This window comes from Hibiscus syriacus, unplaced genomic scaffold (genome assembly GCF_006381635.1).
Source record: "Hibiscus syriacus cultivar Baekdansim isolate YM2019G1 unplaced genomic scaffold, ASM638163v2 tig00110556_pilon, whole genome shotgun sequence".
Taxonomy (NCBI): domain Eukaryota; kingdom Viridiplantae; phylum Streptophyta; class Magnoliopsida; order Malvales; family Malvaceae; genus Hibiscus; species Hibiscus syriacus.
This window is the reverse complement of record NW_024062779.1, coordinates 4,580,728-4,593,498: the sequence shown is the minus strand read 5'-3', so window position 1 is coordinate 4,593,498 and position 12,771 is coordinate 4,580,728. Positions and strand designations below refer to the sequence as shown.

At 32.9% G+C, this 12,771-nt stretch overlaps 1 protein-coding gene and 1 pseudogene across 1 annotated transcript; one reads left to right on the top strand and one right to left on the bottom strand.

Moving 5' to 3' along the window:
* Positions 1 to 1,190: 1,190 nt before the first annotated feature.
* LOC120131686 lies at positions 1,191 to 4,642 on the bottom strand (annotated as a pseudogene).
* Positions 4,643 to 8,948: 4,306 nt separating this feature from the next.
* Positions 8,949 to 10,822, top strand: LOC120131512 (prefoldin subunit 6-like). Its single transcript, XM_039148499.1, has 4 exons — positions 8,949 to 9,044; positions 9,148 to 9,272; positions 9,747 to 9,807; positions 10,454 to 10,822. The coding sequence occupies exons 1-4, from the start codon at positions 8,949 to 8,951 to the stop codon at positions 10,508 to 10,510; spliced, it is 339 nt and encodes a 112-aa protein (XP_039004430.1). The 3' UTR covers positions 10,511 to 10,822.
* Positions 10,823 to 12,771: the final 1,949 nt, after the last annotated feature.

Genomic DNA, 12,771 nt, shown 5'->3' with positions numbered 1-12,771 from the left:
AAAGCAGGCAGGCAGCTTCACCCTACTTATTAGGATAATTACTGCTATTGATGGCCAATTTTCACACGAACAAATATATATTGTTTAAGAATTGTATATTTTAAGTATAATAATGAATTATGAGTTGAGATTGAAATTGAGTATGTAATGCAATTTAAAATCAGAAATTGACGTGAATAAATATGAAAGAGAAATCCAGACCAAATCTCTGCTCTGAAATAAGAAGTGAGGATTAACTTCGAAACTCCAAACACTCGGAACAACCACCAACGTGAAAACAAAACACACAGACAAGACAACCAGATGATTCTAATCAACACGTGAAAAGCTTCACTAACTTCGCACTTTACGCACGTATTTTAAATGATTCATCCACCTACACTAACATATAATTAGTTTTATAAACATTACTATTTTAGAAAATGTAAGAATAAAAAAATGGTTAACGTTAATAATTATTTTCTACTTCAAAGCTTAGGTTTAATAAAATTTTCATCTTCAATCAGTCATAGCAGATAAAACTTCTAGGTTAAACATACCAGCAAGCAGGAACGGTTACACTTGAATTCACATAGCATAAATAGCAGGAATGAGATAAAAGCAATAAACTGAAATGACAAGTTTTCTTTCGTCCATGAAATGATTGAATTTGGGGCGAAAGGAAAAGAAAATTAATTCATTCCTGTCATTGTTTCCCCTTACCTACCAGACACCGTGTAAAAGATATCGCTAAAGTGGTTTTTATTTTACCTTAATCAAATCCCACATGATTCGTATATGGTTATAAAACACCAGTCTACATTTAATATAATTGTTTTTAATCTCAATACCAAAGTTCCCCGATTAGATGGTTAGTGTGAACAAAATACAGATTTAAGTATGAAGTCAAAATGAGAGGGAAAAAGGGCCAAGACACCTATAGTTGTTGAAATCTTTGATTTATGAAATAATTAAATAATGGATTCAACTACATGGAACCAAAGAACTTGCGTTGACGCATGCATCTATTCCTCCTAAACCACTATGGCTATGTTGCTCTCTTTATTATTCGTTTTTGAAAATCTGTGTCCGACAATTCTTTCTAACACAAATTCGGACGTGAATATGGAGATATGGCCTTTCTACTACAAGATAAAATCTTTGAAAGGAATGACCATACTCGTGCCAGATACACCCATATCTGACATTCATATCTAAGTTCGAGTAACATAGCATAACGGTGTCAACACAAAAAAGGAGCGAATGAAAGATTAAGAAATACTCGGGAAAAGAGGAGACCTATTATGACTATAACTAAGTGAAACAAAATGGAGATGGATGCAAATGATGACAGACATTATACCGATATAAGGCCCATGTAACATGCAAATAAAGCCAACACACAGGATACGGCATATGCACCAGCAACAATCACTTGTTCTTTGTGCCTGTTCAATTCTAGATGGTGATGGAAAGGTGCCAATCTAAACAAGCGCCGCCCACTCCCATGCATGTGCTTTGTTATTTTTAAGTATAACACCTAACAAACAAACAAGCAGCATTCAGTCGGTATTAATATTCAGTCAAGAATGAACTATTAGAAGCAACTAACATATGAAGACGCAAAGTTTAATCGAATTTGAAAGATTTTCAACGAAATTGGACAGAATCAGATAATAATCTGACAGACTATACCTGCAGAATGACTGATGATGCTTCCAATACAAAGATACCAGATGAAATGATTAAGGGAAAGAACATTCCTGTACATGCAGCCATTGCAGCTAATGCGCCACCAAGGGCCAAGGATCCTATATCGCCCATAAATACAGATGCTTTGTGCTGGTTGTGCAAAAGAAAACCAACACAGGCACCGGCCATTGATGCTCCAAATATAGCAAGTTCTGATTGGGATTGAAAATAACATTTATGTTATGTCTGTTACATAAGGAAAAGACTTAATTATTGCATGGCATAAAGAAAAATTAGTACAAATCTGAACTTGAAATTAGAAAGATGAGTAAAAACTCAAGTAAAAAATAATGCCTCTTCAAAATAAGCAAAATATATTCATTCTCTTTTTCAAATTAAGTCATGTGAGCGGCTACAAATTACCCAATGAAGTTGGTTTATTGCTAACTCATGTACTAAAACATAAGGAAAAAATAATACTCATATCAAACATAGCATGTGTTGAATAAGGATTTATCAAATGACAAGAAGGTAAATACTTGAAAAAGCATTAAAAAAAGATCAAAATTCAAATCCAAATTTTAGGCTCTCCTTGGTATGAAGGAAGGAAAATTTGATAATAAAATAGTTGATAGAAGCTTAATCATAAGATTAACAAATTTTCCATCCATAAGTTTTTCTATCCTTCATACCTAGCAGAGCCTTAGTGTTTCACTAAGTTGGAAGAATTGGCCATCGCGACAGTAGCATTCTAATATTAAGATGGAAGATAAAGGAAGAGGCCAAAAAAACATCAACAAAACTCCAAGAGTAAGCTTAAAATATGTTTTGCATATATCATTCAGATGAAGCAGCTTGAAAGTGCAATTGTGTTACTTAAGAGATGTTATTGTTGCAGTGAACCATAGATGAACTTTAGAGTATGTGTGGTCACAAAAATGGTATGCAGCTCTATCCTGAGAACAGGGAAAATTTCGCTCCTTTCTTCCAACTAATAATATTAATTGTTCAAACCAAATTCATACTAACCAGGGCATATTGGAAGCACTGCAATTGACATTCCAATAAAGGCTAATGCAGCAGTCCCACCAGCCAGACCATCAGTTAAATTAACCCCATTTCCCATGGAAACAAAACAAAATGGAGTCAACAATAGGTAAAATTTTCCAAAGCACACAATGCCCAGTGGAGCAGGTAGAGGAACCAACATTTTCCTGCATTAAGAAGTAATAAAATGGTCTGAGGAAAGTAAACAGCACACTTGAGCCATCATTAATAAAAGACTCCTTGACCGACAAGAAAAAGGATAATCTGACGGAGAGAGTGAGAGCTGAAACACACATATTGAGATTCATCCACCTAAGTGCTAAAGTTCTGCCTAACAGCTGTTATATTGATATTTCTCCTTCACTAGAAGGGTCTGTATTTTTAAAAATAGTCTTCTTGTTTATATTAAGAAAGAAAGAAAAAAAAAGGTTATAATATCTTATATAAAGAATGGAATGTATAACATGGTTTTCCATCAGAGAACTTCAATAAAATCAGGGGAGCCTATTTTTTTCAAATAGCAAATTAACTAAACTAGATTTTTTTTTTCAAATCCTCTGGCACAAGAAAAGGAATGCAAGTTACCATAAGATAAATAAATGTTGTAAGATTAGTTACAAGAAGATATACATGCCATAGGGTGATGACAAAGTTGTAGCATTCAACCAAAATGAAAACCAAATCCCTGCAGCAGCCTACAATGATAAACAGTTGGACATTAGTGGAACACTGGGATAAAAATAAACTTATATGGCAACAAGGATGAACCACAAATGATTAAAGAAAGAGGCAAGCAAAAATGTAGCTACCTCCAAAAATAGTCTTAAACGTGGAGATAAGCCACTGTTGTGTTGCTTGATGACACATAAGGCATCACCAATCAGTCCAATCGTAGCAAAGGCTAAGGTTGCTGCTGCCGCAGCAGCAACTTCAACAGACGAGAAACCAGAAAGTAGAAAGAAAAGTCCACCCATGGTCGAGGTCCTCAGCTTTTTCGAATGATTAGCTGGACCTTCTTTCCTAATAATTTGATGGAACTCAAGAGTCAAGATATGGTACACAAATGTAACCTGCACCTGCTGCTAAGACCAAAGATATGAAAAATGGGGAGGTCAAGTAAAACGGTGCCAAGGGTAGCCTCACAATTTTCCATCCACACCAATCAACAAGTAAAATAACCATTGTCAGGAAGATTATGATACCCATGTTATTTAACAGCCCAACGTTTATCCTGAAATTGATTTAGGCAAACTATAAAAAAAAAAGACGCCTTGGAAAGTGTATTAATTCACGAAGCCTCCCGCAAAACAATTACTGTAATTTGTTTATCAAAATACTAAATATTTGAAGCTTTTTCTGTCAGGAAATTTGTAAAAGAGCTTGCCTGTGTTTGTTTGGGCTTCTTCCAATCAAAGAATACCGACGGGTAGTGGAGGACCTCATGGTTACAGAATCATCAGCTGAGACTGGAGGCAAATCCACCTCGGCCAAAGGGTTTAACACGATTTCTCCATCGCTATATTCCCCATCACTAGATGAAGAAAACACATGCTGCCACCGAATCATCAACCACCCATTCATCAAAAGAAGAAATCCCCATTGAGTCCTAGAAAATATAAATAGATTCCAATTACAATCATTTCGAAACCCACATTGAGAAGCAGAATGTTATTACTTACATCATCATTGGTGGCGTTAACATTAACGACGTGCGGACGGAATTGTGGAGACCGCTTATGTACATATCGGGATCGTTTTAACTGTAATTTAAGGGGAGAGTAGAAAATGCAGCAGCGCGAAACCGAGATGATGAAAGGCTTGGGAGGCGAAATAAAGCGGGGACAAATGCGTGTCGTTTAGGGAGTCGAGAGATTCCCGCAGTGGAGATATGTTGTAAATTCAAAGACGAGGGATGAGATCTCATGTCTATGTTAGAACACACACACACACACAAGGGTAAGATTAAAATTTCATTTGAAGGAATTCCTGAATGACAACAAATAATGGGAGGGTCAATGCCGAACCCAGGGTTGAGAAGGGACGCGCCCTTTGAGAGCGTGAAGGGGACATTTTAATCTGTTGGCTGGACAGCCGTTAATACTACTTGTTTTGGACCACAAGGACAACCAGGCCCAGACATATTAACTAGATAAAATTTTGGAAAGTTACGTTTCAATAAATCAATTCTCTCAATTTCAATTTGTGCCTTTATGCTCAATTATTTTTATTTATTTTTAATAATTTAGAATGATAGTAAGATATTTTTTGTTCAACTTATTTTTTAATAATTGATAACACACATTATAGATGTAATTTTTTTGACTCAAAATTTATAAAAAAAATAATATTTTCTTTAATCACAAAACTAACTCAATGGAGTTATTATGCTCGATTATTTTAAAATTTAGGCTTAATACAAAAATAAGTGCATAAACTTTACCTTGAAAAATATTTTAGTGTCTAAAGAAATTTTCACTAAAAATAGGTGTCTAAAGTTTTTTCCGTTACCATTTTAGGTGTCCAGATGTTAATCGCCATTAAAAATTCATGTTAAATGACATGTGTCATGTTATGGTATTTTTTTATTTTTTTATAAATATTTTATATTAAAAAAACTGAATAGTGTCATCCCCCGTGTTTTCCTCCCCCTCTCCTGCCACAGTCGATTGCCACGTCGCCTATCAAACAACAAACGACTGACTACTACATTCGATCAAACGATCTAAGGGATTTTTATTGGTTTCAAAACCCTAAAAAGAAAATTTTCTATTACACCATTTTTGGGCGTTTGATTGGTTGTGAAAGTATAGGTCTTGTGGTCGTTGGTGGTTGGTAGGTCACACGCCGTTGGGTGTTCAGTTGATTGACGGAGTTGGTAAAGGCTGACAGTGACAAAAGGATTAAAATAAAAGTTTTAAAAGTTTGGGGTTATTTTTAATATTTTTTTAAAAAATATGTTTTTTAAAATAAAATATTTTTATTTTTAAATTTTTAAATAAAATTTCCAAAATTACCGGAACGTGACACTTGTCACTTAACGGTCAAATTTAACGGCAATTGATGTTCGTGCACCTAAAAGTGTAACGACAATTGGATGTGTCTCTTAGCAAGAAATTTTGTAAAACCCCTAACCCGTATCCGAGTCCGGGGTGTCACATTGACTTTTCAAAGCGTTCTCCTTTACAAAATGGTTAAAATTTAAATTCACAATTCAAGAAAATGAATATTTTACATTAATTAAAATCAATTGGTTTTACAAAACATATCAGAGCTTATACAATTCAAATCTTTAGACTACATGCCAACTATATTTTATGTAACAAAATACATGTATTCAAATACATTTTTGATCTGATCTTTGGAAAGGAGAATCTGACCTGTCTTGCTCCTCTTCGCTCCATAATCTCGTCGAAACCTACGTGTGAAACATTCACACGCTAAGTCTATGACTTAGCGAGGCATATAAAACATGTAATGTAAACTCTAACTCATTTCAATGCATGAACAATTAATATTATCATATCATATAAAATCATATATCCTTTCATATAACAAATACACACATGCACATATGTCATCATCTTTATTCTTAGAATAATCAATAATTCCTTTTATCATATGATCCTATATTTATCATTTATACACATCATATATCACACATATCACTTCACAAGGAAACAAACATATTATCATATCAAGTTTATTTATATTATCTCTTTACTAGCCCATATATACATGTGAGAACTAAAGATATGTGAGTACATAGAGGTTGTGCACATATGCTCTCACCAAAGCTCGTATAATTTCCACTAGGGGCACATAGGATTTGTCCCGAAGGACCACATATAACACATATATCCCGAAGGATCACATATAACATATATGTCCCGAAAGACCACTCCTTAAGGGCCACATACATATTCCAATATATCAAATAAGTGTACCGAAGTACCTCATATATGTTCCAAAGGATTACATATATGTCCCGAAGAACCATGAAGAACCCTCGACTCTTGACATACCAACTATACCTCTAGCTCTCATGACAAGTAACATGGGCATTATAATTATGTTTATCACATATTTATCTATTCATATCACATAGCTCATATAATACTTTCATGTAATCACATATCTCTTTTCACGTCATTATCTCTTGTACTCATGTAATTATGTCATTTATTTTCACATAACATATTGTCACGTGGCTTATCTCATATATACATGTTCACATACTTTATGGTCACATTACTTATACCTTTTCACACATAATCACATAGATTAGTATTATTTAGCTTATATCACCTTTCATATATTCATATATTTCATTAGCACATAATTGATATCTTAATCACATAACATTCATTCACACAGATCATATAACATGTACAATAACATATCACACATATACCCATATCAATAACATGCTTATATTCAGGATTTCATGCATTCTAATATAGGAAATAAATTTGTCGCAAGTCTTATTTCCATTCATCGTCATATACTAACTAATATGCACTCACATGGCCTCACTAGTTAATACCGATCTATTATCTATTCTCGATGATTAATACTTGTCGACTTGTCCGGACTTTGCTCTTGATCGATATCTACACGAATACACAATCCAATTAATATCGGGATTCGAATTACTTGAAAATATTCTTACTATTATAAACTAAACCGAGCATTGATTCCTTAATTCCTTCTTTAGTAGTATCGGTACTACAAGCACAATACCGATACCTCTATGCTTATAGTATCAATACCCTTCCACGGTATCAATACCCAATTTTGATTCTGCCATCCTTATTTCAAAATGGTACCAATACTTTCTTAATGGTATCGATACCCCAAGTATCGATAATTCTCCTTTGGTATTGATACCCTATAAACAATTATATGAATTTATGCCTTATGGTATCGATACTCATTAAACCAGTATCGATACCCAAGCACCAATTATCATTAATTTTCTCTTTGAAGTATCGGTATTGGATAAACAGTACCGATACCTCCTGCACAGAACACACTTCTTTAGCCCGAAAATCTTACCAAACTTACTTAATTCTTCTACCATAACCTCCTTTTAACATTTTAAGCTTAAATACACATACTCTAATAAATTAATATTCATATAACACATCCTTAACTTCAAAATTCCATCCTATATCTTGAAATCAAGAATTCTACAATTTTTTCCACATGCTCTAATTTCAATTCTAAAACTTTGAATTTCTTATTTCAACTTATGACAAGTCAAATTAAACTTCCAAATCCATCTACTCCTTTTTCAATAATTCACTTATAAACTCTTTTTACTTAATCTCTAATAACTTATTCATCTTTGAGTTTTAAACCATTTAAAACTTCTCTTAAGCTTTCTTATCACTCTAAGAATCAAAAGAAACCTTAAAATTAAAGAAACAATCAAGTTGAATCCAACTCTCCTTACCACTAAAGCCACGGGAGGAAGAAGATAATCAAACCTCAAGAATTTTCTTTCTTTCACTCTTAACTCCTCGTGGTTATATCCTTATAAAAGGAAAAAAAACTCTTTCTTATGAAATAACCATTATACCCTTACTTCATTAAATATTTACTGAAAAATCCTTCACAAAATATTCCCAATTTAGTCTCTGAACTTTTCAATCTTTCAAAATCAGACCTCAAAGTTTAAAAAAAATCCATTTTAGTCACTAGCCCTAATTTTGGATTGTTACAATTTTTGACATACAAAAAGATTCAAACTCAAAACATGTTTAAATAATATCAAACTAATTATCACTTAAATTAACTCCGTTGATATCAAAATAATTATTTAAATAAACTTTAGAAACATCTTTTTAACATTATATCAATTAATTACAGATGTGAATATGTTACTAGAAGGCCCAAATAAATTCAGGATTTTGTAGGACCTTGAGCTATCTAATCCAATGTACGGCCCAAATAATAAAAATTTAAAATAGGCCTTTCAATTATACAGCGCGGCATTTGTCGATCAAAGCTCAGAATAGGTAATCGGCTAGATCCTGGAATAACAAAGCAGCAAAAGAAGAATGAGTTCCTCCTCCACAGCTCTTCGAGAGCTGCAGCGGGACCTCGGAAACAAAGCTAACGATCTTAGCAAACTCCAAAAAGCAAGCCCGTTCTCATCGTCTTCTGTACTTAATCCTTATTTGCTTTCAAATATTACGATTAAGGAACCCTAAAGTTTTTTTATATTAATGTATTTATCGAACGGTGCGCCAGATATAGCGAAGGATCATCAAGTCTGGAAGAAATACACTATTCAGTTAGGAGAGAACGAGTTAGTCCTCAAGGTTTCGATGTGTTTTCGTTATTGTGCCGATTTAATTGGTTGAGTAATAAATTAGCCTTGAAATGTCTTTTTATGATTATTTTCTTTGTTGAAAATGTTCTTAGGAGTTGGATTTATTAAACGAGGATGCAAATGTGTACAAGTTGATCGGTCCTGTGCTTGTTAAACAAGGTTTAGCAGAGGCTAATGCCAATTTTGGTAAGAGAATCGAATACATCTCGGCTGAATTGTAAGATTCGTTTTACATTTTACCTTTAACCTTTCTTTTGTTGCTAAAGAATATTGTGGATAATTTATCTTGTATCACTTTCTTTTTATCTTGTCTAAGAAATCATTTATGGTATTATTTTTTCTGGGACATTTCTAGGCCATGCTAAGCATATTCTTCTGGATCCAAAGGTTTGGTGTTTGGATTATGAGTTTAGAATGTAAATTAGTTGTTTTCAAATGTGGTCCCCTCACCAGAATTTGAAAACCAACTAGAATGCCGTACTGTGCTAAGTTGATTTAATTTTTATGGAAATCTGCCCACAATGTGCATTTTTATGTGCTTCACCTCAAGCTTTGCAGAGTTGTAATCAAATGTACTTCCTCTGTTATTCTTTACTTTTACATGCTCCGGCAGTACCCTTGTTGCCTTGTATAATTGTATATGCCCATAGTTTCATGAATATGAACTGTTAAACTTTGGTTCCGTCTACAGGAAGCGGCTTGATGGATCTCTTCAAGATTTGGAAGAGAAACAGCACAGCAAGAGAGAAGCGGTTGGTTTTCTTCCTTTCAAAGTGCTATTATTGTGTTGTTTCAATGCTATATAAATTGTGTGTATTTGACTTTAAACAACAGTAGAACACCATTTTTTCTGAATTGCAAATTAATAAGAATTAAAATTTTGACATCTGCGACTAAGATTGATTATTTATATGATTCAAAGCATTAAACAAGGGTTGTTTGGTTCAGCCTGCTACTGAATCCTTATTATAATGTTTTTTTTGTGTTGGGGGTGGGGGGGTGTTGGTGGGGTCTTAGACTCTTAACAAGTACTTGAAGTGAGTAATTTCAGTGGGGTGCTAGTTTGCTAATACTCTATTTGTCTTCTTTTAGGTACTAACTTGTAATACTAGTTGGCCTTGCCTGATTCATCAGAGTCCAGTTTCATTTAAATTTGTTCATATAAGCCACTCTGTTGTTTACATATTTGTTGGTTTGCCTTTTGCATTAGCGAGACTTTTGCGTTTAACATCACAGAGCAAATTATGTTTTTTCTTTTAATACCATGGCCATTTACAAACTGCCTTGTACATGTATGCATCTTGCTGTTTCGTTTTTATGGTAGTTGCTTACTTGCCTCCTCATAAATACTAATATTGAGTGGAAGCAAAACCTAAATTTGATCATTGTGTCTACTAGATATTGAAGGTGCAGCAGAGGATTCAATCTCATCAAGCAGGAAAAGCAAAGGCTTAGCCATCTTCATATGTTTGTCAGCATGAATACCATCATTCTAGTGGGTTGATATTTAATGCTGTATATCGTGCTTGCAAGCCTCTGTTGGAGTTTTTAATCCAGTATTCTTGAACGTTAGTTGTAATATTGCCCCTTTAACCATAATCCTTAACAGTGATGACAGGATCATAAGATTTTCTAAGCAATGCATTTCTGCCTTTTTGGGGATACTGGTCGTAAAACTGATAATGGATTAACACTTAAATTCGCAGTTTGATGGCGTTTGAAGTTATAGAATTCAAGATATAGTAATAACAGTGGAAAAAGAGAATAAAAAAGGAAACTGTAGTGAGCTTTCATTGAATAATCAGCTGCTCTTTACAGTAGTTATATATACTCTCTGTCCCATTAAATACGTATTTTTTGGTTTTTAAAATTTTTCTATTCAAAATATCTTAATAAAGTTAACAAATAATAACACTTATATTTTCTTTTTATATTTATATGTCTCACTTTTTACACTCATCAAAACATTGTTAAAAATATCAATAACATTTTAGAGATAATTTTATCTTTTTCTTTTGTCAAATATGTCTTATAAAATTACGTGTAAAATTATGTATAGTCAGTATAAGATACAAATTATAGAACAGAGGATGTATTATACACGACGGCTATTGATTCTTATTGCACAAAATGACAAACAATCATATGTAGTTAGGATAGGAAAATGCTTATTTGCCTCAACTTAATTTGTAATCATTTCAAATTATGCAGCTCTAGCATTTTCTATACATTATTACGCTAATATTCATCTAAAAATAAATTTTGATATAAATGCCTAAATTATACCATTTTTTTTGCTTAAACTATTTTTTAGTCAATACAAGTGCACAATGTTATAAATGTTATTATTTTAAGTGCTTCAATCGTAACGATAGTTAGAAAATTTTATTAAGTGACACGTGTCAAGTTTTAATAAGTTTGAAGATTTTATTTAAAATGAAAAACTTTAAAATATATTTTAATTTTTTAAAAAATCCAAAAATTTGAAAATCTTTTTAAAAAAATTTGAACTTTGAAAACATTTATTATGATCCCTATACCCACGCTTGCCGCTGTTGTTTTTTGCCATTATCGTCGACTGAATCCTCATTAGGGGAGGCGACTGGGGGCGGCGGCGGCAGGGGTTGTTTTTTTAAAAAAATATTTTTAAATATAATAATTTCTTTTTAAGTTTCTTTATATAAAATCTTTAAAATTATCAGAATGTGGCACATGTCATTTAACGAGATTTTTAAAGGTCGTTATGGTCGGGACACTTAAAATTTAATGTTTGTAACTTTAGAAACATGAATCGATCGAAAAATAATTTAGGCACAAAAATGGAAAAAAATAATATAGTTTAAACACTTATTTTTATATTAAGTCGGGTATAAATGAACTGAGCTTGAACAAATAAGATTGTGCTCGTGCTATTTTATTTATTTCTATATGTGTTCATGTTTGGTTCGTGTTTGTTTAGATTTTTAATATCGTCTTTGTGTTCGCTTAAACTTTTTAATGTATTCATGTTTGGTTTGTTTATCATTCGCTAACATATTCTTTTATATTTCTAGAAATTGATGAAAGTTAAAAAGAATGAAATTATGCCACTAGTCCTTATGTTTTATAGTTTTATCTTCAAAGTTTACTCGAAATTCAATTTAGTTCACACATTCACCCATATTTAGAATGTATAAAATAAAAAGGAAACTAAAAATTAGATAACGAGTTTATAAATGAGTCAATAAATGAACTTTCAAACGAATTTGTTCATGAATATAAATGAACATTTATATGTAGTGCCCCGACTCTCAGGTTAGTAACTTTGGGTAAACCTGAGTGGACTTTAAAAGAAACTAAAAGACCAATTAAGAGGTTTGGGTTAGTTTGGGCTTGCCATGAGTTGGGCTTGAGCCCATTTACACTTAAAAAAGGTATTTTGAATTAGGACCAAAGATGGACTGATTTTCATTTAAGGAAGCTTATGTCACGTTGGGAGAACACGGCTATTTGTCTTCTTCTTCTTTCTTTTCAAAACCTATTCTCCTTCTTGAAGTTAAGCAAAGGTGAAAGGTTTATTGGTCCTCATTCATACTACAGTTTTTCTAAGATAACAAACAAAATCCTTACATCCCAAGCTTTCATTCAAGCCTCTTATCTTAAGTTTTGACCATGGAAACCTTAGTAGGGGTTCAAAAGGGTTTTGGATCTTAGGGTTCTATGGTGTTACTAACTCA